General features: G+C 52.6%; 5 protein-coding genes across 5 annotated transcripts; 2 read left to right on the plus strand and 3 right to left on the minus strand.

Moving 5' to 3' along the window:
- Positions 1-602: 602 nt before the first annotated feature.
- CTRU02_203383 (uncharacterized protein) lies at positions 603-989 on the plus strand (the record flags this gene model as incomplete). Its single annotated transcript, XM_036724007.1, has 2 exons — positions 603-791; positions 855-989. 2 exons carry the CDS (start codon positions 603-605, stop codon positions 987-989), a joined length of 324 nt encoding a protein of 107 aa, XP_036584121.1.
- A 608-nt stretch (positions 990-1,597) lies between these two features.
- On the minus strand, positions 1,598-4,582 carry CTRU02_203384 (plasma membrane atpase; the record flags this gene model as incomplete). Its single annotated transcript, XM_036724008.2, has 4 exons — positions 1,598-3,829; positions 3,906-4,058; positions 4,119-4,270; positions 4,384-4,582. The coding sequence occupies 4 exons, from the start codon at positions 4,580-4,582 to the stop codon at positions 1,598-1,600; spliced, it is 2,736 nt and encodes a 911-aa protein (XP_036584122.2).
- Positions 4,583-20,077: 15,495 nt separating this feature from the next.
- Positions 20,078-20,971, plus strand: CTRU02_203385 (uncharacterized protein; the record flags this gene model as incomplete). Its single annotated transcript, XM_036724009.1, has 1 exon — positions 20,078-20,971. The coding sequence occupies one exon, from the start codon at positions 20,078-20,080 to the stop codon at positions 20,969-20,971; it is 894 nt and encodes a 297-aa protein (XP_036584123.1).
- A 1,404-nt stretch (positions 20,972-22,375) lies between these two features.
- Positions 22,376-23,495, minus strand: CTRU02_203386 (Citrate/oxoglutarate carrier protein 2; the record flags this gene model as incomplete). The annotated part of the gene is made up of 3 exons (XM_036724010.1): positions 22,376-22,430; positions 22,488-23,160; positions 23,270-23,495. The coding sequence occupies 3 exons, from the start codon at positions 23,493-23,495 to the stop codon at positions 22,376-22,378; spliced, it is 954 nt and encodes a 317-aa protein (XP_036584124.1).
- A 2,053-nt stretch (positions 23,496-25,548) lies between these two features.
- CTRU02_203387 (citrate synthase) lies at positions 25,549-27,214 on the minus strand (the record flags this gene model as incomplete). Its single annotated transcript, XM_036724011.1, has 5 exons — positions 25,549-25,847; positions 25,903-26,646; positions 26,708-26,901; positions 26,966-27,030; positions 27,098-27,214. The coding sequence occupies 5 exons, from the start codon at positions 27,212-27,214 to the stop codon at positions 25,549-25,551; spliced, it is 1,419 nt and encodes a 472-aa protein (XP_036584125.1).
- Positions 27,215-27,773: the final 559 nt, after the last annotated feature.

Consider the following 27,773-nt stretch of genomic DNA (forward strand, 5'->3'; position numbering starts at 1 on the left):
AGAAGCCGCAATGTAGACGAAAAGAAAGAAGCATGGGTTCACAACCCGGCCAAGGTCCATATCCCCAGTGTCCGGTGGACTTCGTATTGAGGCTGATATCATCATCCACACATACCCAGTTCAAAGTGGCTGTACTGCAGCCCTGGTAAACCAAAGCCAAGCCGAATCTCAACGGTTTTATGCTACAAGGTGCTGAAGTTGGAAAAGAAGAAGAAGAAAAGAAGGAAATCATCATGAAAGAAAAATCCAAGACACTGCCCGTGTTGCCAAGCTAGAATAACTTCCCCAAGAGACATTCCACGCGTTCCATGAAAAAAAAAAAAAACAGCCACCCCACAAAGCCGCATCGACGCCGGCCAAACTCAATGCACTGAACCTGGAAACCCCTCCTCTCCTGTATCTCTCTCCACTTCGCCCCTCTACTGAGCTTGTCAACCTGCCCCTCCACCCCGCTCAAGCAGGATAGCTAGGCCAGAGCTCTTTTTCTCTCTCCCTTTCCAACCTCAACCACCTTCACCTCCAACAGCTACTCCCTATAGCTTTCTTGATTAATCACCAAACGAGGGAATATAGTCAATTGAAACTCTCCTCTACTTTACAAAATGGTCTACACAATTACCGTTCACCTCCACGCGAACGACCATCCTGACTCGGTTGAGCGCATCAAGGCCAAGCTCATCGAGGCCTCTCGCGTCTATTCCCAGGACAGGGAGACAGTCAGCTGGTTCGTCATGCAGGACGTCCATGACCCCAGGTCATTTACCATCGTAGAGCGCTTCGAGACCGAAGCTGTGAGTTATCCATGCGGCACACCATAACTGTAGATTGGCTACTAACTCGCCATCGTTCTCCAGAGCCAAAAGTACCACCTTGAGAACCCCTACTGGAAGACCTTCGACCCTTATGTCGTGCCCTTGCTTGATAGACCGATGGACCTGAGAAGACACGAGGAGTTGGATACCTCTAAGGATGTCGTCGTTCCTCAATAGACAGACATATACAAATAATTGAATCGAATGAAACTACAGATGAACAACATGCGCGTCCTAGGTTTAATGCTACCAAGACACCCAAATTTTACTGCATATATGCTATAGAATCGAGACCTAAGTCAAGGTATACCAAAAGACTTTGGTAATTCAACCTACCTGCCGTCTGCTTCATCCAAACACTTTGGATGTTGCCTGAAACAACCATCACGGCACAACTCATCACACTATCAAAATGCCACATGCAATGATTTTATAATTTTACGAATTTGTATTAGGTCTAGACGCACTATCAGGGTATTCTCCCCCTCTCCCACTTAATCACAGTAATTACCGATGAGGTTGACATCGTACAATTTTAAACAAAGAGAAAGCAATGTCCTTTTCTCCTCCGGTCTCATTAAGGCCAAAAGTCTAGCAGGCCTGAGAAAGAGCATCCACGGAGCCGGTTGGGCACGGCACGAATCGCGTCATGTCCAAGTCCGACCCCATCAAGATGTTATTGTTTACTGGGACTTCTCGTGCTGAGTGGAGACACGCTGCAGGGAGACAACTGATGAAACGGTTAGCTACTATCCTGTAACAGGCAGTGTGGGGTAATGGGGGTATCAAAACTTACCAAAGTCCTCGAGCGAGCGCTGCTTCTGGCTGCCCTTGGGCGACTTGCCGTGCATGAGGTTGTCGAAGCCAGTGCTGTCCTGGAGCATGTAGTAGACACCAGCGCAGACGCAGAAAACACCGAAGGAGAAGATCCAGATACGGACAACGGCGACGATGGAGGTCTGCTCGCCGTGCTGGAACCAACCGAAGATACAGAAGAGCGTGGCGAGGATGTCGACGACGAGGATAGCACCGGACAGCTGCCACGAGGGGATGGAAGACCAGAAGGGTCCGTTGGCACGAGTGATGAAGATGAGCCAGTTCTCGGTAAGGGAGATCTCAAGGAAGAGAACCTCATCCATGTTACCGAAGTTCTGGACAATACCACCGTCGGGGCCGTGAGCGTACATGGTGGTGACAGTGATCCAGGTACCAACAGCCAGGACGACACCGAGAAGGACAGACATACCCCAGAGCTTGGGCAGGTTCCACTTGACGGGGGTCTTGGAGAAGGGAGCGTTGTCGTAGGCGATGGCCAGGGTGGCGATATCGGCGAAAATGGCGATGAAGACGACAAGCTCAATGTTGAGGGAGCGGTTGAGGATGGCAATCCAAAGACCGAGGTAGATCTCCAAGTGGATGGACAGGGCAATACGGTAGACGACGTAGGCGTACATGCGGTGGAAAATCTGGCGGGAAGTCTTCAGGGCGTCAATGATGGCACCAAGACCGGGGGCAAGGAAGACAATGTCGGCAGCGGAGCGGGCAGCGTCAGAAGCACCCTCGACGGCGATACCAGTGTCGGCCTTCTTCAGGGAGGGAGCGTCGTTGACACCGTCACCAGTCATGGCAACGAGGTAACCACGCTGCTGAAGGATCTCGACGACGTTGTACTTGTGCTGGGGGAAGACCTCAGCGAAACCATCGGCAGCCTCGACGAAGTCGTAAACCTCAGAACCGGGCATGTCACCGCCACCACCGAGACCGAGGCGCTCAGCGTTGTAGATGTTGGTGCCGAGACCGAGCTGGCGGGAAGTCTCACGGGCAATACCGACGGCGTCACCAGTAAGCATCTTGATGGACAGACCAAGACCCTTGGCCTCGTTGACGGTGCGGGCAGTGTCGTGACGAGGGGGGTCAGAGCAGGGCATGATACCGAGGATCTCCCAGGTGCCGTGCTCGCCACGCTTGCGGGCAACACCGAGGGAACGGAAACCACGGGTAGCGAACTCGGCAACCTTGTTCTTGTAGGCCTGGTCGATCTCCTCAGGGATCTCGTGGTCCTCCTCAACGGTCTTGAGGACGAAGAGGGGAGCTCCCTTGACGCAGGTGATCTTCTCGCCGGCAGGGGACTGGACAATGGCAGTAACCTTCTTGGAGACGGGGTCGAAGGGGTAGAACTCAAGAACCTGGTACTTGGAGAGAACGGACTTGGCACGGGGGTAGTAGCGCAGAGACTTGAGGAAAGCCTTGTCAATGGCATCCATACCCTTCTTCTTGCGGGAAGCAGCCAAGCAGGCAGTGAGCATGAGGTCCTCGGGGTCGACACCGGCGACGGTGTAGGGCTCGGCAAGAGAGAGCTTGTTCTTGGTCAGGGTACCAGTCTTGTCAGAGCAGAGAATCTCGACACCAGCAAGGGACTCGATGGCGGAGAGCTTCTGGACAATGGCCTTCTTCTTGGCAAGGTAGGCGGCACCGACAGCCATGGTGGTGGTAACGACGGCGGGAAGACCGACGGGGACACCGATGATGGTAATGGCGAGGGTGAAGCGGAGGATGTCGACAATGCCGTTGGAGCGGTAGAAGGAGGAAACCCAGACGATGAGGAGAGTGAAGACGACAAGGACCAAGAGGATGGTACCAATGCCGTTCAGAACCTCAGTGAAGTGACCAGAACCAGCGGAGGCGGCATTGACGAGAGCGGCAGCGCGACCGACGAAGGTGTTGTCACCAGTGGCAGTAACGATGATGAAAGCCTCACCACGCTTGATAGCGGAAGAAGCATAGCAAGAGTCGTTCTGGTGCTTGTCAACAGCCAGAGACTCACCAGTGATGGCGGACTGGTCAACCTGGAGGAAAGCATCCTCGGTAACAATTCTTCCATCAGCGGGGATGATGGTACCCTCCTCAACCTGGAGGATATCACCGGGGACAACTTCAGGGGCCTCAACCTCCTTCAGGGTGCCGTCACGGAGAACAACAGCCTTCAGGGCAAGAGTCTTCTTGAGTTCAGCGACGATCTGTGGTTGGTTAGCAATGAAATTCGCGGGAACCCCTGGCAACGCGTGCCAGTGTTGTGGGGCCTTGTTGACTTACAGAACCAGCCTGGAATTCCTGAACAAAACCGACAACAGCGTTAAGCAGCAGAAGACCGCAAATGACACCGAAATCGATCCAGTCCTCGAGACCAGCGGCAAGGACAGCGGCAGCCTCCATGACGAACTGAATGGGACCGACGAAGAACATGAACTGCAGCAGGGGTCAGCAATTGCTCCGGTGGGGACAGCGCAGGGCATCGGAGTGACATACAAACTTCAGAATGAGGTTCTCCTTGGCCTCAGCCATCTCGTTGCGACCCCACTTCTTGCGGCGGTTGAGAACCTCCTGCTCAGTGAGACCGAGACGGGTGTCAGTCTGGAGCTGCTCCTCGGGGACGACGCGGCCAACACCAGGGGTGTCATCTGTAAGTCGTGGGTTAGCGCCATGTCTCGGCGAGGGGAATTGTGCATGCCAAACTAGAGGAGCAACGTTTTGCTGCTAACTCTGCTGTGCAATTGCGGGCGCAATGACATACCCTCTTCCTCCTCGTCGATGTGACCATCCTGACTCTCAAGGTCCTCGATGAGAGCATCGATATCCTCATCCTCCTCCTCGTCTTCCTCAACCTTAGGCTTGGAGGCGGGGGGAGCCTCGACGGGGCGCTCCTTCTCGTCGAACTTGTGGCCCTCGATGGGCGTGTTGATGGCCGGCGCCGCGGTGTTAGACTCGGCCATGGCGACTGATTTTGAGGCAGACAAGCTCTGCTCAAGCTATTATGCGCGAATAGGTGAAAGGTAAAAAGTAGTCGCGGATATTAGGAGTTGAATTGGTTGTTTTCCGGGTTACGACAAGGCGCTGGTAGTGGTCTTCTTAGGAACGAGCCTAGGAATACTGACTTGTAGGTCGTAGGAAAGGTGATTGAGAAGAGGGAGAGAGTGGAGAGGGGAGGGAGGTTGAGCACCACACGAATGTGAAAGGCAATCTATGAAAAAGGCAGCCTTCGTGGGTGATGAGAAAAGAGAAGGGAAAGGAGGTTCGGTCAAGAGGTGCGGAAGCTTCGCTATTTTAAAGAAAGTGCGGGCTTGGGGAGAGAGACACGAGCGACAAGCAGAAAGAGGCGACCACACTGGGCCGTGAGTGTGTGTGGTGCAGCAGCAATAGGATCAACAGCAGCAACAAGCAGTAGGCGTACCTGGTGGACGAGGGGAGTGGATACAAGGCGGGAGGTGTGGGCAATGGGGGTGTGGAACGAAGACGTGGGTTGGGGAGTGAGCGTGAATGGTGTGGGCGTGGACCGTGGAGCGAGCTATCCGGCCGACGCTGACCCAGGGCAGAGAGAAAGGGAAAGAGGGAAGCCAATCCACGTCCCAAAAGGGTCTCCACTACGTACCCGCTAGCGACGGTATTAGTCCGTCCACTTTTTTTTCTCTCACTCTTTTGAGCAACAGCGAGAGAGTAGCGAAGAAAGTGCGACGACGGAGAAAAAAAAAAAAACAAGAGGATTACGGACGGCGGCGATGGCGGCGACGGCAACAGTTCGGCAAGACCTACAAGGGCCTGGACATCACTTCCAAACATGCCTACTATAGTAATTGCATGGTTTGCTCCGACAAAGGTAACATGACAAGGACAGTACAGGGCAATGATACAGCCAGCAGTACCAGCACCAGCACCAGCGCCAACAGTAACAACAACAACAATAATAATAATAATAACAGGCACAGGCATAGACAGAGGCACAGGTTACAGGCACAGGGTAGACAGCGCAAAGTGGACAATGACGGAGCCCCAGTTCACGCAAGGCGGATGGGTATGTAAAAAAGCTCCAGGACCTTAACGTAAGGTCAGGTAAGGTATCCGTAAGAGAGAAGGAAACAAAAAAGAAAAAATGCAGGGAAGGTGAGGTAAGGTCCAGGTCTTCGACACGGTCCACCTCCAGGTAGGCAGGTACCTGTTGGTCAGGTCGCGGAGAAAGCAAATGAAGCTGGAGAAGCTACATGCAGAGATCGGTTCACGGTACGCGAAAGACCAAGCTATGGATACGACCCGGTAAGTGCAGAACTTGAACGGAGAGAACAGGACTGGCCAGACCAGGTAAGGATCGAACTGGGACTGGGGGGGGCCAGTCAGTCATCCAGACAGGGTAAGGATTGATTGATGATGGGCGCGAAAGAAACCTCTTTCGAAGGCCCTAGTTAAACTATGAAAGTATTGGTATACAATGGTCTGGGGGGGCAAGGTACATGGTCTTGATACAGTGTGCAGCGCATTCATCAGTGCACGGTGGATGGCCGCCGATATCAGGGTTGGGTTATGGCGGCAATTGGGGGCAATGACCGCAACCAGATAACGGGTAAGGTGAGTAACTTGTAGGGTGCATCGGGCGACGATGACTGAGGTGAGTGAGCGAGGGAATGGAGCGCCTCGTATGCCACAGACCTGGCACACACGGGCCAACTACGCCGTCATCCTGCACAGAGAGCTTGGGCTTTTCCGCGCTGATTTCCTGCGGCTACGCGGATGGGATGGCACATTTGGGGCAAAGCTCCCAGAGGGACGAAGCCATGCAAACACCCAGACGGGGGGGTCTGGGGCCCTTGCCCACGCTCAGAGTTGGCCAGTGGTGTAAGAAGGACAGTGTTCTTACAGTGCGAATTTTGAGAAGGGCAAGGTAATCTCGCGAATAAACAAAGTATAATGCCCCACATGGACTCGCCGGGCTAGAGTTCCCAGGACCAGGCGATGTGCAGGTTTCTCAGACGCAGGCCAGCGACTATCAGTGCAGACAACGACTCTAGAGACATGGGGGGCCAGGTAAGGTACGGCAGTACCTGGGATTGCTCCTGCACCTGGACCCAGATGTGGGAGTCGATGTGGGGTCAACTTGAAGTGGGAAGGTGGTCCCTCATTCACCTTTTTTTTTTTTTTCCCTTGCGGGTGCTCTGCTACTGGGCGAGATGGCTTTGCCGCTGCACTAACACGACTTACGTATCGTCTTCCCTTGTTTTTTTTTTTTTTTTTCTGATTTCCTTTGCTCAGTCACCCATCTGGGTCATGGCCACCACCACCCCCACCTAGCCGAAGCCTGCGACTGGCTCGCTGGACGTCGGTGATACCTCGCTCATCACTCGTGGGGAAGCAGAGGTGTGCTTCCCGTCCTAGTTCCTACCTTACCTGGCCTATTTTCCCAGCTTGTGGAGTCGCCGGCTGGGCGGGCAAGGCAGGCAGAGAGACAGAAAGGCAGGTTCACGGGTCGAAGTCAGGTACGTACAGCTTTACCCAGTGCTACCTGGTCACCTCGGTACCTTGTTCAAGCATGTCTACAAAGAACGTGTGAAGGTTAAAGCACAATTTGTAGGTAATTCTAAGGTAAGCTCTTTTTCATCTGCCCGTACCTGTTGACACCTAGTTAGCCGTACCATTTACCTGTCAGGCTAGGCCTTTTTGCCTTACCGTCAGATTGCTAGATTGTGCGCCTTTTTTTTCCCTGGTTCCCTCGCCTTCCAGACGGTCCTTCCGCGTTGTTTCCCTTCCTGGGGTCTCCGGAGTTGCCCAAGCAAATAGGAAGGGCGGCTTGCGCGATTTTTGCACCGTGGCAGCAAATGACGACACTGATCCCTAAGGGGCCTTAGACGACAGCATCAGACCGTGGATTTTTCGTCGCCTCGTCTCAAGTTCGTTGGAGCGTGCACCGCTGATGTCCGGTGGCTGCTTGCTGATGGCAGATAGCGCCTTCTCCCTTGCCTCTTTCCTGCACTTGTCTACATAGCACCTTGCCGCAACGGATGGACGGATGGATGAATGGGTGGATGGATGGATGGATGGCGGTCAGCAAATGGTGCAGTCCCCATCAACCGTCATTAAGTGCCTCATTCGGTTCAATTGGAATAAAGCGACGCCAATTGGCGCATTTGACCGCTTCCACGACACTTTTGTGCCGCCCGGAATATGTGGGTGAAGTTTTTTTGCACTGTCGCTGTTCTTCAAACATTTTGCACATACTCCGTACATTGCGGACATCACACCGCGTGCCAGTCTTACACTAACATGCTTAGTGCGAGTTGTGAAGAGAATAAAAAAATTTAGAGTACGTATCTCCCTGCAATGTTTGTTGACATGGGATATTGCGATGTCCACACAGTTTTTCAAGCTGGAAAACAGCACGGCCTTGTTATATGATGCCTTTCAATTTGCAATACTCCAAGGTTGGTGGATCGCAACAAGCTTTTGGTCCTCCAAGAGTCGTTACCAGTCATGAGAACATCGGCGAGGAACACATCCCCTGGATAGGCCCCAGGGCTCATCAGTAACTGAGCTTTGACAAGCCCCCTGGGTGGTGGCTGGGAGCAACCGTCATCAACCTTGTGGGTTGCTCCCCCCATTCAATTGAGCCTTGCCAACGTCTCTTATCAGGAAACGGCCCTTTCAAACTTTTCTGAAAGGCGGACGCCCTGTCCCACGTTTAGCACCGTGTACGCACTGTCGGAGCGCCATTTTCTGACTTCTTCTCAGTCCCAATTCTTGGCTTTTGAGGTCAGATGGAACTGGCCTGTGCTGCGCTGCTGGGCTAGCTAACAGGTACAGGTAAGGTGGCCTGTGTGGAAATCTGGATTGAGGATACGTACTAGTTGCCGTTTATTGGGTCCTGCCAACGAAAGTCATATACTGTGTGTAAGTAACGGATAATTTTTTTCCTTCACTAGGTCCTGTGATGGGATTTTTTTACTGGTTCTGCAGCAGCCGAAGAGCGGCATTCGTCGTCCAACCAGAGGCGTTTCTATTACTAGATTCGGCACCTCGGCCACACCTTCTACGCTAGACAACAATGACAAAACGATCGGAACACGGAGAAAGACTACTTTGTGCCTTGATAGTGAGCCGGTGGATGACACCCCCAGAAAGGGAGAAAGAGAGAAAGAAAATATCGCGCTACTCGAGGCACTCCGGACATACTTGCATCTCGACGCCTGCATCGACGGACAGCTTCGAGGACGTTACGTACAGATCGTGCAGTCCCAGTACGGGTACAAGCTATCGGCTACCGCCACTATCAAACCGCCCTACTGCAACTGCACCAGGTTCTGTAAAATACATTAGCATTAAACTCTTGGGGCGGCTATTCCGCAACGACTCGTGCTTGCCTGTTTCCGTGCTAGGGCAATCGCCGGCAGCACCACTGTTGCCACTAACATGTCCCACCTTTGGCACAGGTCAATCCGTCAAATCGGGCCATCCACAAATCACACCCACATCGCCCGTCTTCCAGACTATGGTATCTTGAGTCTTTTGACCCGCGTACCTTGGAAAGCGCACTACGAATACCAAGCATCTCTCGTCCTGTCGCGACGTGCATATCGCGCCCATCGAGACCCTGGAGCCCCCTTTCCCCAATGCCCCAATCGAGGGCCCTGTCCTGTCCGCCATGGGAGCTTACAGTAGCAGCAAAGCCAGGTCAATGTACCTTGCTGCATGCTGCGTAGCCGTACAATATTCCCCTCAAGCGGAAAACTGTCCACCCGTGCAGCCCACTTCTAATCCCTCCCGCTGACCCATCGGCCAACGATCCCGACGAAAGAGAAAGCGAGCCTCCGCCCAGCCCGCCCCGCTGTGGATAAAGAAGAGAAGGACGACCTGACAGACATGGGATGCTCCCATGTCGCTTTCTCCAAGGCCAAGACTCGATGCTGCAACTTTGGCTGGTCTTGTCGAGCTTCCTCCTGCGCCATTCTGGTCTGGTCAGGCCTGGCCTCTTTCTCCAGGCCGGGGAAACGTGGGATGCGATGCTCGGCAGAATCTGGGTCCTGCAGCAACAGCAGCAACTACCCCAAAATCCCTCTTCTTTTTCAGTCGCGAGGCAGGTGTAGTCTCTATCGAATTGTTCTCGATTCTTGGTCTCCTCCTTCTGGGCCGGGCGGAGAATAACCTCAACGGGCTAATACGCATTATCCACGTTGTAGTCCTCTTTACAGCCAGGTACGCGCTACGGGACGATTACCCACTGTTCACCGCACCTCGCATGCATACAGGGTCCCCCATTGTTTGCGGAAAAAACCCTCGTTAATTATTTGCCCACTCCAACTCCAGCTCCAGCTTATCGCTCATCAAAAAACACACGGGCCTGTTGTATCCATACCCGTACCACTACCGACAGTGTACTCGAACCACAGACCAGACTCTGCCTTGCCCCGTGCTTTGCTTCGTTGGCATGTCGAATGGATAATGAACCAGACAGGCCGAGTCGGAACCGCACCGACGGCCCCAACTGCTCTCCTCGGCTTGTTTGTCATGAAAAAGGATTTTGCGCCTCTACGTCATCGCGACTAGGGCTCTTTCATTCCATTACCTTCCTCTTACTCAGTCAGGCGCCGCCGCTCCGGCTGATCCGCACCTCTCGACGGGTCACTTTCACACCAACCACGCGCCAAACCCAACCTCCAACAGAGGGCGCCTCCTCCAACTCGCCTCGCGACCACGGAGCTGACCTAAGGCTTTCTGGGGCACGCTACCTGATCGACGCTGCTTCAGCTATCTCCGTTTGAGGCGTAAAGTTCTCCAAAAACCAGTTCTGGCTTGCCTTGTCATCGGAGCCGTGCCGGTAAGCCTTCGGTCTCGCCGTTTATGGAGGCCGGGGGATCCAGTCTTCCTACAAATCCTCAGTTTGCTTGGCCATTTTGCCTTCGCAAACGCTGGGCTGCCCACCGCCAGTCTGTTTACTCATCCCGGCTGGCTGCCACCATGACGGGGACTCCTAGCTCTGTAGAAATTCGCCGATGCTGAAACCACTCACCGAGACCCGGGGCACGGATTACGGGTACACCACTCTAATTCACGGCTACTTCCACAATCCCAACCTGCCATGCCTTGCCACGGACCACGCCCGGGCCTATCTGGAGCCATTGTATGTCCTGGCCTGGACCTGTGGTCATTCTTCATAGTCCAATGGCGGTATCCGTAACCTGCTTGTGAACCTGGGCAGCTGGAGCCTGGAGAGATCCCGCCCTCGCTCGCCAAACCTCGCAATTGTCCTCGTGCACTCGTGGGGACTCTCGGCGCTCACTCACCGCCGCCTTTGTGCTTCCTTCCCATTCTCAGCAAAGAGGCACGCAGCACGCTGAGCCGGCAGAGATGAGCCATTTCAAATCTCGCAGTTGGATTGGATGATTTGCATATTGTCCACACATTTGGCCTTGGCCACATTGGGGCGCCGCTGCACCACTACCCACCACACAATCCTCGGAGAAGCCCCCGGCTCCTCGTACCTCCCGATTTACGTCCCTCGAATCGCGACGCACCTGCACTGTGCCTCCGCTCCCGCATCCTGTAGAGTGCGGGGATTTGACGGCCCTGATTCTCCCGCACTTGCTGCTGCGAACCTACCCTTTGAAGCCTCATTCGGCCACCAGCCGGGTCTACATGACCCCCTTCCGAGTCAGTCGGCTCTAGTGACTTTGGAGAAGGTCGGGTCCTGTAACGAATCGTCTCTTTACGAGTCTTGGCCGCCCGCGTTGATAGCTTTTGATATGCGCCTTTTTCCCAACCTACGACCGCCTCGTTTGCAACTTCTAAGACAAGGCCGTTCCTAAGTATAGTTGATCCTTCTTGGCTCTTGCATTTAGCCCGCAAACTTCCGCTGAGCCGTGGAGGTAATGAGAAAATTGAGCGAGTAAGGGCCCAGGTAATTCGAGGGTCCGACGGCCATCGTCGTCGCATTGATGCCAATATGAGAGAAAAGGTTGAACCCCAAAAGTCTTGGCTGTCGACTCGGGTCCTTGGACATCGCCAACCTCCAGCAACGGCGTGCCTGTTTGTTTGATTTCTCCAAATGCGATCAGCGCCCCCTACGGCGCTGTACCTGTCGAGGCACTATGTGACTTGGGCCTATCAATCACCTCATTTCTTCTTCGCATTGCCGGCGTACATTCGCAGGTAATGACAAGCAGGGATTGGCCACGACGAAAGCTCGGTCGCGCTACGCCACGAATCCCGATCCAGCTGCCAAAATATCGGCCAAGTTTACACGCGACGCCGTTTTCCCCAGCGCACGGCACACTGGATGCCGCCGTTCAACAGGGTCTTCTGGGCAAGACTGCTCTGCTGGGGATGTCAAGCCCAGCTTGCAGCGGTCATCTTGATTCCTGTGGGTGATGAGGTGATTCAGCATCCATACACCCACCTCCGGACTGGATGAGCTTGTAAGTGGGGAATGGGTGGGTGGGTAGAGGAGTAGCGGAGCGCGCTCAAAATCGATAATGGTAATATTGGGGCCTGGATCAAGCTCACCATCATGGCAGGGCCATTTTTCTCGTCTGGTTAGGACACAGCTGCCAACTGGAAAGGCAAGCATTTGAAGCGCTTGAGGCGAAAAGGGTTTAATCAATGGCGCTGGGGGCGCTGTCATTGGGGGGCACGGCTGGCATGCTTCCTGATTTGCATCATGTCACCGACTTGCGCCCATGAACCCTGGCATCTTCGGACATTAACCTGTGGGTGAAATGGGTACCATCGCGTTTGTTTACATCAATGACTACGGAAACGGCGCGTACCTGATAGGGCTTGGCTGGAGCTCGTGTCGAATTTCGATTCCTCTTAATGACTGGGAAGGGGCGGTTCCTCCCAGTCTGTCGACATGCTGCCTCATCTCGCCCGATTGAAATTGCTCAATGCGTCCGATGCCTCCACGATGGACGTCATCGGCCATCACAAGGCTGCCTGGAGGGGCCTAATTCTGAATGGTCATTGAGCCAAAATAAAAAATTCGAGATTGAGTCTCCGTCCGAGTACAGCAAGAAATTAATTCTGAATGGAGACACTCGAAACATGCGTCTGCGCCATACCTCGAGTATCAATTTAGCTGCAGATGCGGCCAAGACACCTGAATGAAGAGTTCCGGAAGGGAGAAGGAATGCTGTTAGGCCAGCCAGTCGGCCGCCGTCAAACGTCGTCCCGGTGGTGGCTAGCCCGACTCAAGCTCGTAGACTCGTCTCGCTACTGTACTTGGCGATGGAACATCAAGGATAGCGGGCGCGCGCAGCACAACATCAAATCGAGGCGGCTGACTGCCAGCTGCAAGGTCGCATGCGCACCATACGCACACGGCACAGCTCACCATCGACAGCTTGAAGTAGTAAGCCCAGCTGGGACCTGAAACAAACCAATGAACGTGAAACCCAGTCAGAAAGCCGGTTTCTAGTCCACGTAATTATTTGTCGTTGATATTAACCTGGAACTTTGATGGTCATGTTGAACGTCAATGTTTGGATCTTGCACGGGATCTTGCAAGTTCCAATAGGCCATTGGTAGCAGGGCCGACCTGGGCGAGGCTGGGACTGGGGGACGGGGTTCGTCTTACGAGAGACCACCATTAGTACGGCACTCGGGAGTCACCTGGTGACATTTTCTACGGGAACATCGTCATCAAGCGGTGAGGGTTCACCTTGACTGCGTGGAGTTGCCGTTGGCTAACGATTACGGCCCGTATCTTGCTGTGGTTCGTCGCCATGGTCCATGGATCCAACCCGCCCCGTTTCTGTGAGAAGCCACGAGAAAGGAGACGAGTCAGTGGGAACCTGGGCTTAGGCACCTTGCCAGGAATAGGGCCGGTTTCTGTGCCGCGGTTTCCCTCAGCCTTTGGTGTTGGGGTCCCCCATCGTAAGGGAAAGGCTATGGTCCATGTTACTCACTGCTACGCCGTAAGTGTAGACGTGGTGGTACATTAAGACCTTGGGGGGGGGGGAAGAAGCCGGAAAGTCTCCGTCCATCTATCGGCAGGGTTCGACGGAAGGATGTCCATTGGCACGCAAGTCCAATGCGATGTTCCACAGTTGGAAGCGACCTTGCACTTTAGGGCAATATGGAGCTGGAAGCTCTCTTCACGTTGGATAGATGGATGGGCTGGATGGATCTGGCATTTGATTGGGGTCTCCATCTTGCAGAGACTGAGCCGCGGCAATCCAGTAGGCAAACATCAGAGATGGCGCCAGACCTGGAGATGATGCCAGCTGTTCCCACCCACGCACTACTGTATGCAACTGGGTTGCCCATACGGGTTGGACCAACTACACAGTACCTCTTTGATTTTTCTCCACAGGAGTGAGAGCAGCATAGCAGGAAGCAGACCTCATCCACCCATCCGCCGGCGCTTCCTCGTGCTTTCCGCCCTTCTAGAAGCAAGCTTGGAAGCGTGTTAACTCGGCCAGTTGGGGGGATGACCGCTGCGAACACTAATTACGATCACCTACCTATCTCGACACCGCAGGTCCCAGGGCGCAAGGTGGGACCGGATATAATTGTTGAGTGTCATGCAGGTGACCAACTATCTGGAGATCGGTTCGATTTTCGGAGGGTATGAAACGGCTTGTGTGTTTTTTTTTGCTGTGCTAAGCTCTATTTCACTGTGTTGATTGTTTATCTATTGGACCAGGCCCCCCCTTTGTTGTCTTGGCTTCTTGGCTTCCCCAGGGCAACAGGACCGAAAAGCGTCTTCAGCACTTTAGCTTGCTCTAGCGAAGCGGCAGGCGTCGGCTGGGCGTGTGGCTTGAAGGGGTCATTTTGCAACGACATTTCATTTTCTTTCCTCCTTTCACACATTTTTTTGGACATTGTCTGTCGCGTCTTTGCCGTCTTCGTCGCTCCCTGCACGGAGATGCGACAAACCATGCCCAGAGAAAAATAATAATAACAATAACCAAACAATTGAGAAACTTGCCACAGCACGGTCAATCTCTGGGGGGAACTACGGTACCCAGCCAAGGCGCCCGCCAGTATATTGGCAACATTGGCGATTGCATGTGTGCAAATCATTCGAGCCCAGCAGGAAAACAAGCTCTCATCCCAAGAGATCCTTCTTTTCCACCCCCATTTGAATTTCCCCAGCCAAATATGCAGCGAAGCACGCCACCTTCGGTCGCCTGACGGCTTTTTTTTTTTCCCTCTTTTCTTTGAGGATATTTGGCTTACGAATATGCAACGTGTAAAACGCCTTTGATCTCGTTCAGTGGTATTACTCACCGCAGACTTCATTGGGCGAGCGGAGACCCAATCTTTCGGATGTTCGTCCGGTCTTTGTTTCTTGTTTGCCCATTGTTTCCCTCGTGGGAGATCGTAGAAGCTAACGGTCCAATTTCATGCGTTTCTCTCTTTCTCTCTTGTCATCCCGCCGGTGTTTCTTTGACTTGATGCATTTCGAGTTTCACCGATATTGCGGGGTGGGAAACGAACGAGATGGTGGGATGGCATGAGTTTGACATGTACACAGTGCTTCTGCCAATGTTTCCGCCTCTCTCTCTCTGTCGCTCTCTGTCGCTCTCTCTCGCTCTAGTGTACTACGTAGTAGAGTACTCTTCCCCAATTCCAGCTCGGGGGAGATTGGGGTAAAGTTTTCGCAAAAGGGTTGGGCAGAGAGATGTCTGTGCATCTTCGCTCTATTCGATTTATGGTTTGATGTTTCAAAATACTTTTTTATTTTTTTATTAATAGTCTTTAGAGTTTTCGCGAAGCGCTGGGCGGGTTTGAGTGTATACTATGGCATGTGTTATGGCGAAAGTTGTCGCTGATGACCTTTTTTTTTTTTTTTTTTTTTTTTTTTTTTTGCGATCAGGACGCCCGCATGGTGCCCCGGATCTTGGGTTGGGGGAAACTTGGTCATCTTTTTTTTACCCTCCCGCCAGAATCCATCGGACTTGTATGATTGACGCGACTGTGCTTTACTGAGCGGCTTGGTTACGTGCTTACGTACGTGTGCTGATAACTTTGCCCTTTCGTCATTGCGTTTGTGCAGCTCAGATCGGACTGGGACTGGTTGATGACTGAGTGTGTTCTCATTGTTTGAACAATGTACGGACGGAGGCAAACGTGCTGTGCAGAACTATGCTTTCCGCTGCTTTTTTTTTGGGCTGTAGATCTGCCTTTGACGACGGCCATGTAGACCTACCTCACTGAGTGTGGGTGTGTGTCAGTGGCACCGCTGTCGATGAGCTGTGCCGACTTTCGTCTGATGTGATTAACTCCGGGGCTGATGTTACTTTTTTATCACTCGTTGGACGATCCGCCTGATAATTCCCCAAATTCACTCCGGTTGCCGACCGGGCTGCATATGTACGTGTGCCTAGATCTGCAAAAGCTACGGTCGCGATATCGAGATCGGAGGAGGGGTGGGCTTTGGTGATTGAGTTTTGTGGCTATGAGATATCCCCAATGTCAGACGCTCGGTCGGGACGCAGAGTTTCTCTGGCCTGGTTGGACGAATATCCAGAGTGGTGGTGGTGGGTATGGGTGCTTTGCTGAGAGGAAAGGAAAGTGGGAGCGAGAGATATCGGACGGTCGACGTCACTTTCGGCTCATTATTGAGTATACGGGAGTGGCTATGACGAGCGAGGTTCATCACAGCCTTTTTTTTCCAAAACTAGACCCCTGGTTGACCTTTGTGAATGGCATACGAAGTGTGTGGGGGGGGAGAGAGACAATATACGGACGGGCCGTGTTGGTTAATGCTGACGTCTTCTAACTTCATGCCGCCTGTGATGTGGCTGTAGTATGCTTACTGTTCAACGTTTGTTCATTGGCTTCGAAATCTAGGTTCAGGGGTCTCAAATAGGCCCTGCTATGAGTAAGGCATCGAGGCTTACATGAAAGCTTCGTGATAGCTTGTGGCCACTGGGTCACGACGTTGAGGTAGGTTGTGGAGGTGAGGCTAAGTGTGGATGGTGGTGGGTTGGCCGGCAGAGCCTCATTCATGTCAAGGGACTGCCCGTTCTTGCGGGCGGCGATGCCGTGTTGCTTTGAGTCTTATAGTCTGTCTCTCATGACACGTGAAGCTGGCTATCATGTTTGGAAGGACTACGTCGGCTGGGCTTTGCGCTGGTGGTCCGCGGAAGCTCAGGAACCTGCTTCGAGCTTCGAGCTCGTTGTGGGCCGCGATGCCCAGCTAGCTGGACAGACACGCTACTTTGACCTGATTTTGCAGAGGACCTGCGGGTCAAGGCTAGCATCATGCAGTCGATGCCGCACCGGTAGGGCTCCTATCCTCGGCTCGCCGTCTAGCATGACGGAGTCTAGCTCGATCGTGGGTACTCGACATGCCAGGCGCGCTAACGTTCTTTTTTGCTCCAAATGCTATTCTGAACCGGCTTCTCTTTCCAGTTCCCAAATAGAGATGCACCCCCAGGGGAAGGAGGGTCCTAGGACGGCAAGACTGGGATGGATAGATGTCGGTACGTTTCCGACATGGTGCTCGCTCTCCGGTTTGTGGGACTTTTGGCACGAAAACAGCGACCGAACTCCGCTTCACTGTACGGCTTTCGGAAGATGCGGAAAACCTAGCCAAGGTGGTAGTGCGGCTTTTAATGCCGATTCGGCGCGAAAATAGGAATGGAGGAACGGCCCTACTACGAGAGATGGTGGATAAGCATGACGGGACTTGGTGGTAGCTAGCCCTTTGATTCTCCACACGGATGAGTAAGTGGGAACTCCTCGGGACGAGGGTTCAAGAAGTTAGGATGGAGGAAACGGGGGGGTTGGCAGACTTGGTGGTTTATCGCCAGTGAGGCCCATCTTCTCGCGCTAGTCAGTCATGGGGTATCTACATGCCGTGAGGACCAACGACGTTGGACTTGGAATAGTGGCACTTGCTAACGCTATGGCCTAAGCCTCACCGTTAGAGGTAAATACCAGGCTGCCGTTGACTCGAGATATTCGTTAGCAGTAGTATATACCTCGGCGTTTCCGCGGCCATCTATACACTCGTCACATCCATGGTGCGAAATCGGCCTGTTACTTGCCAGCCTTGGTTTTTTCTTCGTGCGCACTAGCTCTGGCCAGTTCTTGACCGACATTCACACAGACCGCACTCGACCATAGGTACGAGTACACGACGGGCAAAGGCGTGGCCATTTTGTTGTGTCTTGAGGAGACGTAGAAACGGGTGTAGCTGCCCATCGACAGGAAACTGACCAAGGCTTCCCCTACGCGTGGCTAGACATTGTGAACAGCTGTATGGTTATCATTTACACAAACATTCATAGCCACGAACGATTTTGTAGGTTCTCATCCATAGCCCCGGCGTTGGTGTAGCTCCATTCCTACTCGTACAGCATTGGCTCAGACTTCTCAAGTTTATTTTGAGAGATACTGGCTACAGTGTTGAGTATGTGAAATCATGAGCGAATTCGAACATCAATTGTACATTGTTTTGGGAGTATATGGCTGTTCCACCACTTACCTCGTGTCAAATTTGCAGAAGGGTAGCTGCTCAGTTGAGCCATGTGTTGATAGATAGAGAACTTGCGTCAGGACACCCAATACGGCAGTAGGATTAGACACTATCGCATAATTCGATGCTTGCCACAAGTATTTTTCCAGCTCAGAAGGTTTTAAATAAGTTGTCTTCTGGTTGACCTGTTGAACATAGACGGGTCGCTGGCTTTCATGACACTGACCTTTGTTGCGTCCTGAAACCCTAGATGTCGCCTTGGGTACTACGAGGCCTCAAGTGGAACTCCAGAATAAATCACAGCATCGTACCGAATGTTTCTTACAAAGCTTCTCAGCATTTGGCAAGCAAATATCTAACGAGGTTTCCTTGCGCAGCGCTTGTGGCAATTCGTTCATCGGCGCTTCGAAAGCCTACACAACCACTGAACTTATGACTGGTATTAGTGAGCATAAACAAAGCTACAGGGACCATCATGGCTGATCCCGTATGGTCAGCAGCTTCACAGTGAGTCTTCATCTTCAGTCGGTAGTTGAAAATATCTCTTTCCGCAGCGACGTGACAGGTGTAGGACTGCTGCTTCCAAAGTGAGTCAGAAAGAATCTTCAACTGAACTACTACTTGGAAAGATTTGAAATATTTTCGAGCAAATACAGCCCGCTAAGAAACTCATAGAAATCACGCGACTACTGGCAACGGTTATATACGGTGTAAATGTTGCCCGAAACTACCCTCTGTGGTGCTGCTCGGGCGGAAAACGCAGGATCAAGACACATAGTCAAAGAGGCACACGGATGGCCCTTCGAGCTAGATGGTAGGACAATTATATACACCTGAATGCCCCAATTGTAGTAAAATAAATAGGCCCGAAGGTGTCTTCCGTGGGTAAGTGGCCACAGGTAGCCTTTGCAGTCTTGTGGAACTTGATATACTGTGGATGTGTCGCATGGCACCATACCACATGTTTTCAGAGCCTATCATTGTGAGCGGTGCGTAAAAAATCGATATCAGCGGTTTTGCACAATTGTTGCCTTGTAAGGTCGAGCCCATGTACCGTATCACAGTGGCACATCTGATAGCTGAGTCGCAACACTTGGCCTGTAGATAACCGACATTTTCGGAAGCCTGTGAACGACTCGCACGGGTGGACTATTTGCCATCGCAACGGCAAGTCATGCCCGCAGTCTGGTAAAAATCTCTTGTGGGCCATATTGGTAGTTCCAACCAGTGTATAAATCACTAATGAAGCTACCAATCTTTCCACACTAATTGGTGGCCCTGTTAGTGTTGTCGTGGCCTCTTGTGTATATTGGTGGAGTGACCAATAGACTTTCCATGAATATGGTTGATACCATGGTCATAGTTTTACATTATTGCGAGCTCCTTGGCTGTAAACCTGACATCTCCTTAGCGTAAACCCATACAACGAATCATCTCGCTCAGCCGTATGGCTCCATCTTTGCGTCCGTTTGTGCTTCTGCCTAGAATCGTCCCAATGAAACCGCCAATTGACTGTGGTCCTTCTCGTAATTATATTTCCATTATTGAACAGCAGCAAATATCAAAGTTCATATTAAAGATATCCCTTCTAAACCGTTATGTAGAAAGTGATATTGTTGACTAGGTGTTACGTGTCATCGTGGTGACCGGAAGAACGTACATGTTCGCTACAAGTCCAATTTTTCCCCTCGGACATACAAACATCAATTAAGCTTAAATTTCACTCATAAGAAATATGGGCCAGTCCTACGGGTTGTTCTCTCGGTTGTGTTGGCGATTCTTTGGTAACTTGAGCTCCCCCAAGGTAGCCTTATCCGCAAGTCTGGCTCAACAGGTTGTTTCTTGTATCAAGGCAAAGTTAGCGGAGATACCTTTGAGGAATCAATTAAATCAATGCAAACATCCGCTATTGAGCCAGTTTTAAGGCACAAAGCGAATCTTTATATTTCAATCTGACATTCAACAAAAAAACTAGACTTTTGCTTCATTACCTCGCGACGCAATCATTGTCGAGATAGAGAACATGAAGTTCACCAAAACATCGCTCTTCTTCGTCTCCGCCGTCTCACTCTCGGCTGCGAACCCCATGGCTCGCAGTCCGTACGACGAGCTCACAAGCCCCCATAACCGACACAGTGGAGGCAACGTACGCAAAGCCAACAATCTCGTCACCTTTGCTCGCCGAGTCTTTGGTGTCCCAGTCTCCCGACCTACTGTCACGCTCCGAGATGTCGATGCTCCAGCATTGCAAACCTCCGCCTTTAACGACAAGAGTCTGCTCGATGAGACGGCTCGTGAGATTGATTTGAACGACAGTGGCTCTAGAAAGCCTCACCTTGTCGAAGCTTATACCGCTAAGCCACCAACTCAGCTTTTTGCAACTAGCCTGACAGTCCTCAACGTCTCCCAAGCCGCTCTCCAGGCCAACAACATTTCAACATTCACCCTACCCATACCTAATATTGTGGCTTCCGCCCTCTCGACCGACGTTTCCTCCGACCCCAAAGGCTCCTTCAAGTTCAACTTTACACTAACGGGCGGGGACGGCAGCAAGAAGAGAGCCAACTTCACCATAAACTGGCCCCCGGTCGAGGAGAGCACGAAGTCAATGGCATTCACAAAGTGCCATCTGACACTAAAGGAGACTACGATGATGCGCCTGGGCAGAACATGGGAAATTCGAGCACAACCCATCAAAGATATCCCTGCCGTCTGCAATAACTTGTGGGAAAACCTCAAACAGCATGGCTCATGTGCTCTGCTGGAGAAACCTGTTTGTGGACAGGATGAGGAAAATGAGGGACATCTTATTTGGCGGTTTAATATCGACTTGGGCTGCACCAAGAAGATGGTAGAGTCGACCTGGCGGAAAGCCACAGAAAACGAGACTGGCTTGGTAGAATGTGCTGATGTATAACGCAGTTCATGGTTGGCACTCATTTAGTTATAATAGTTTATGAATGGGCAAACAAAGTCGTAGTATACTGGCTTCCCTGAATTGCTCTCAGTGAAACACCAGTTCCGGTAAATACTAGCGTTCTCCAACGATGCTGCCCATTCATCCAACGACTGGTGAGAAAAGACAGGACATAACTCGAGTCAGCTGAGCAATTGATACGCCGAGAGATCTTCTTCACAAACCTACTTGGACTGACAAGGACAAATAATAATAGTGAAAATATTCGCAGAGCACACAGTAAAGTAGGCTTGACACAGGCAAAACCTAAACCTACATGGTGAAATCTCTGAGCAAGGTCCGCCGTCTCCTGGACGTATTTCGTAAATGTGTTGGCGACAATGGAAAGGAGTAGAGGAAAGGAGTGGATAATAAAACCGAGGCCAGGGCCCACGACGCACAATAATGTCCCCTCATGCACAATTGCCCGATTGTTACTCTTCACTGACGTCACCAAGTGTTGTATGCTTTATGTATCCGTCATGGTTATAATAACAGGCTTCGTTGAAATTCAAGTCTCAGCAATATGGCCTCTCCAGGTATTCCATGCACCTTTCAAATCATCGTACATCGACACAAGCTGTTAAATTTGCGTCTACAGCACTCAGGTGTCTTGATACAACACTTTTACTAAAAGCAGTATGTTTCAACTTAACACGCAAAACCATGTCGTCCTGGGGTCACAAAAGCTCGGAAATCTCCAGTCGCCACGTAAACATTCACACAATCGCGACGACTCTTACAGATACAAAACCAAGTTCTTGACTGATGTTATAGGTACTGGTCAGAGCAGCGTTGGTCAATATGTCGTCCAAGCGCGCAACAGTTCCACAGATTGCAGCTCAAGCGCCGTCAAATCAGTGGAACCGCAACTCCGGACCACAAAGTACGTTTCAGCAAACGCACATGACCCCGACGGGAACAGCGCGGCTCTTCTGAAGTCTTACCTGGCGGAGCACTAACGCTCGGCCGGCCCGGGAGCCGCGCAGGAACACCGACCCGGACGTTGCCCCGAATCGTGCATCTTGAGGTGATCGGAGTGGGGGTCAGCTGCGACTCTGGTCCACTGATGCGCATGTCACAGATGGGAAGCATAGTGCATGAAGCATTTGTCTATAGTTCCAAGGGCGCAAAGCGCTTCCTAACAAAATATCTCTAAGTGAACACGAAACCAAATCAAGAACAGATACAGACGCGGAGCCCCGGGATTTTACTCTCACGGGGCCTCGGCGGAGCCATTCGTGATGCCGAGGGAACTGTGCCAGCCCCCCTAGACGGGTATAGAGTTTGCACCCGTCATTTTACCACCCGGCCCGACCCAAATCCCAATAGCCTTTCCAGGTATTGTTTCCATAACGCCGTCTCTTAATGCTTAGCCGTGACCTTGTCGCCAGTGATCTTCTCGACATAAGTCTTTGCCCTATAGTTACCGATTGGTTAGCGCGATCCACTTTGTATGTTGTGCGGAAGAACTTACATGTCACCCAAAGCAACCATGCAAACCGTCTGCCAGATGCCGAGACCAATACGGGGGGCAACGCCGCGGTAGAGACCGGAGAGACCGTTAGTCTGGTAGATGTAGCGGAAAGTGTTGCCGACCGTCATCTTCTTGGGTCGGTTGGGATCCTCCTTCTTGCTCTGCATCTCAACGCGGATAACCTCAATCGGCTGGTTCCAGGCGCTGAGACCACCACCGAGACTAGAGGCGAGAATCTTCTCCCAGGCGCTGAGCTTCTGGCCCTCCTTCTTGCCAGTAATGTCGCGGATGCTCTGCTCAGCCAGACGAGAGAGACCAAAACGGGAACCCCAGTTAGTCATTTGACGGATGGCGACGGCATTGACACCCTTGTTAATACCGCGGATACCTTCCTTGCGGTAGATGTCCATGAAAGTAGCAAAAGTGCTCTGGGGCTTGACGCCCGCGGCGGCCATCTTGTGCTTGGTGATCTCGACCGTCTTCATGCAAGTGCAGAAACCCATGGTGGCATAAGCCTGGGCAACACCACCGGTGATACCGCCAATGATACCACCGCCGAACTCGGAAGCGCCAGCGTTGCGGGCGTAGAACTCGGCCTCGGAGGCGACGAAAAGGAGAACGGCGCCCTTGGTGGAGGCTTCAATCCAAGCCCAAGGGATAAGACCCTGGTAGACTGAAGGATGTCAGCATTCAAAGTGTTTGTGCGAGTTGTGACTCAATCAGATCCCATCAAACTCGTGATGATATTCATTGCAAAAACGGGGAGGGACGAAAATACTCACAGCCAAGGACTCCGCCACGTCCCCAGATACGGCCCAGGGCAGTGCCAAAGCCGTCGCCACGGTTGGCAGCCATGGTGGTCTTGACGACCTCGAGCGGCTGGCCGAGCGTGGTAACCTCGAACATGTTCAAGCCGGCGCCCAACAGCAAGTTGGAGAACTTGATAGGCTTCTTCTCCAGCTTCTGGGGCTCCCCAATGGGGGCGGGCATAGTGGCGACGGCGACCATGGCTCTGCTACTTGTGATGACGGGAAAGGGCCCTGACCAAGGGAAGAGGGTGCTTCTTCGCGGGGGAGGGTTGTAGTCGTTGGTTTATGGGTATGGGGTAATGCTTGTGAATGGAGCAAGCTTGGAATGGGGAATGCGGTAGGTTGCGGGATAAATGTTAGGAATGACCTCGGATATCGAGCTGTTCGGCAAACGTGTCTCGGAGTATGGCCGAGGCGAAAGGGGCTTTGTTAGGTAGAAAAAGGGACGGAGATGTTCGACTGGGGGAATAAATAACGACAAGAGCGGAGGGATAGGATTGGCTTGTGTCGGGGGGTGATTTAGCGACAAGAACAGGAAGAACAGAAAGAACTTCCGAAAGCTGGGCGAGCGAGGGAGGCGGCACTTTTTGCACGTGGAATCGGGTGGGTTTGGGAAGGAAACAGAGCACCAGGGGGTCTTGAAGCTCCTCAATTTTTTGAATCCAAGCAGGCTAATACCTGGACTTGCTGAGCTGCTGCTGAGCTGCCAATGCGTACATGCGTACATTGCGACGACTCAGCATGTCCTCTAGTCACCCAAAAAAAGCCAATCTGTCCAGTACTGCCTGCTGGTTGGTCCCTTCAGAAGCAATGTAGCCGAGCCCTTGTCACACTCCCCCAATGGCTGCCGTAGCGTAGGTCAGCTTGGCGAATTTGCTCAGGTACTCTGCATCTTAGGTTGGCATGTTAGCAGAGAGACTGGCGTCCAGCGTGCGATAATGTGCCGATTCTCAAGACATCCGTACTACTGCTACTATAAGATGAGACTCCCTTTCCTTCTCCCTGTGCGCCCTTTCGCAATCTGGAACCACCTCACAGGAAAATGCTGGCATGCTAATACAGTTGCAAATTCGTCGCAATGGGTAAGGCAATTGGTATTGCTCTATACTTATCGAGTGCGTCATCTGATGTCAGCTCAACCAAGCTGAAAATAATCAGGAACAAGCGATTGTTTCCTCAGCTTATCTTACTGTGCAAACTCACTCTTCGGGATAGCTGTGGGAGCTGAGGTTCCCGCAATCCATCCCAAAGAAAATACCGAAAAAGAGGGTCTGCTAGCCACAAGTTCCATCAGTGCAGTTGCAGTGCCACTGACTGGCCCGTGTGTTCTCCGCCAACCACACCAAACGGGCACTAAAACGCTGGTCTTGGAGCTCAACCTTCCCAACAGCTCCAGCCTTGTCCCCATTTGGGGAGCTCAACGCAAAATTCCGTGGGGATGTTCCGAGCAGTGGTGGAAAAAAAAAAGGATAACGCCAGCAAAAGAAAGTCTCAACCTGTCATGGCATACAGCCCGTCTGTATAATCGACCTATCCAATATACATCAGCAGCTTTGCTTTCGTTGGCGTATCCCCAAGTGGGCCTTATGCTACAATTGCCTTGTTTTTGCGGTTTCTGCACCCACCACTGACTTTGCTTGGTGCTTGCTTCGGACTCCAAATGGGGATACTGCGTATCCTGGGGCCAGGCTGAGAAGAAAGGGTTCGTATCATTGGACATTCTAGACGCTTAGATAATGTAATTGATGTCAGTGAGGCTTGTGCATGCGTGTCGCTTCTGCATGATGTACAAGCCGACTTTAAGCTAGGACAGTTCCTCAGTCACGCCGCGTCTATCCATCGCGACGTGCATGGTTCTTGTGCTGCCAGGGGGAATAGATCGGCAATTGTTTCCTCTCACCAAGTATCATCTCATCTTCATCGCCTCATGTGTGCATTGTGCTCCGAGCTCTGATAACAATCAATTGTTTGAAACTTCAAATTCGCATTGGTGTATTCGGACGCAAGCCTGCCTTGGCCAAGGTAACTAAAACAACCCAGAAATTCCCGGTAAAAGCAGCCCGTCTTGGTATTGTACAAACGCAGTGGATGGTATCGCCCGGAGCCTTTCTATCCACCCCGACTGAAACAACACGCTGCCCATCATGTCTATTGTTGATCGCTTATGCGACCCTGCTGCCTTTTCAGCGCACGCAACTCTCACGCCCGCATCTTCTCCTATTTTGGTCTCTTCGGTCTCTAGGCGTAAACGCTTAGAGCTTCTTGACGAGCTCGGCCCACTTCTCGGTAGAGAAGGACTTGGGGCGCTCGATGGGGGCGCCGAGAGCGCGGTCGATGATGAGCTGGGGAAGGACACCGATGGCGCGGGAAACACCGAAGAGAACGGTGTAGTAGTTGGCCTCGGTGAGACCGTAGTACTGGAGGAGGACACCAGAGTGGGCGTCGACGTTGGGGTAGGGGTTCTTGGTCTTGCCGTGCTCGGTGAGAACGCCAGGGGCGATCTTGTAGACCTGGGAGACAAGGTTGAACATGGGGTCGTTGGGCATCTTCTCTGTAGGGTTGTTAGCTTCTTCATCGTCTCACCGTAATCGTTGCGGAAAACATACCCTGAGCAAACTTGCGCTGAGCCATGTAACGGGGGTCAGTCTTGCGGAGAACGGCGTGGCCGTAGCCGGGAACGACACGGCCGGCGTTGAGGGTGGACCAGAGGTAGTCAGTGATGGCCTTGTCGCTAAGGTCGTCACCGATGACCTTCTTCATCTCGGTGAGCCAGTTAAGGACCTCCTGGTTGGCCAGGCCGTGGAGAGGGCCGGCCAGACCGTTGAGACCGGCGGAGAGAGACAGGAAGGGAGAGCTGAGAGCAGAGCCAACCAAGTGGGTGGTGTGGGCAGAAACGTTGCCACCCTCGTGGTCAGTGTGGATGGTCAGGTACAGACGCATCAGCTCAACGAAGTCGGCGTTGTTGCCGAAGCCGAGCTGGTTGGCGAAGTTGAAGGAGTAATCCTTGTCCTTCTGAACGGGAGCGACCTTGCCGCCCTTGAAGACGTTCTGGTAGATGCGAGCAGCGATAGTAGGCAGCTTGGCAATCAGATCCATGGAGTCCTCGAAGGTGTATCCCCAGTAGTCCTTCTTGTTCACACCCTTGGCGTAGGCCTTGGCGAAGGAAGAGGTGTGCTCGAGTGCGGTAACGGCAAGGGAGAACTGAGCCATGGGGTGAAGGTCGGTAGGGCAGTGGTCGATGAGCTCCTCAACGAACTTGGGGATGTCGGAACGAGCAGCCCACTCGGCAGAGAGGTCGCGGACCTGCTGCTCGGTGGGAACCTCACCAGTCAGGAGAAGCCAGAAGAGACCTGTATATCTCGTTAGTTGAATTAAACAACAAACAGTTGTGGTAGCTGCCGCTGAACTTACCCTCAGGAAGGGGCTCCTTGCCACCGGGAGCCTTGGGGAGGAGCTCCTGGCACTCGGGGATGGTCTTGCCGCGGAAGCGGATACCCTCCTCGGAGTCGAGAACGGAACCCTCCCAGACAAGGCACTTGATGCCACGGGCACCGCCATAGACCTGGTCGAGGGTCACCTTGTCGATGACCTTGCCGCCGTGCTCCCTGCGACGACCATGTTAGCAGGTGTTGGATTTGGCGAGATGGGGATCAATTGATGTCAACTTACTTTCTGAGGGCCTTGACCTCCTCGATCTTCTCCGGGAGAAGCTCAGCGAAGCGCTCCTTGAGGGTCTAGATGCGAACGTGTCAGCTTCGAATACCCGAGGTAGACGACCGGGCGGGCGGGAAGCTATATTACCTGGTTCTTGGAAGAGTAGCAGCGAGCGGCGTTGAAAGCCGTCAGTCTGGCATTGAAAGGGGAGGCCCTGAGGGAGGTCCTCAGAGCCGAAGAGGAGAGACGCGCGACAGAGGCCATTGTGATAATTCTGAGAGGTGAGGGACTGGTGAAGAATGGAAGTCTGAAGGAGGAAGGAAAGGACTGGAGAAAAAGGCGCAATGGCAAAAAAAATAAGAGATAGGCGTTCCCGGACCTGACCCCCCTGCACGGAAGTTACATCACTTGGGGCAGGCAGGTGTGTACGGAAATACCAATGTACGCCCCCGGGCATACGGCAAGGCCTGTTGCAGCGATGTACCTGTGCTGTGTGTTTTGGCGGGGGAAGGTACAAGACACCCGGTTGCCCTGCAGCGACCGAGCCTTTGGCGCGCTCCTCAACGTCGGCCAAAATGTCCAACAGGACGCCATGGATGATCCAGCAGAAGAAGCAGCCAATTCCAGAACAACGACCGCCATAGCGCTCATGGGAATGAATTGGGAGATTTAGCTGCCGTCAGGCACACTTTCAACCGCCCTTCTCCCTTCATCACTCACTCTTTTCAGAGTCCTTACTCAGTGCCACCTGAGGCTGGTTTCAATCTTGGCGGGATACCTCTAGACTGCCGATACCTGAGGTAGAAAGCAACGGGGGATAGAG

Source organism: Colletotrichum truncatum, assembly GCF_014235925.2.
Source record: "Colletotrichum truncatum strain CMES1059 chromosome Unknown Contig_0002, whole genome shotgun sequence".
NCBI lineage: Eukaryota > Fungi > Ascomycota > Sordariomycetes > Glomerellales > Glomerellaceae > Colletotrichum > Colletotrichum truncatum.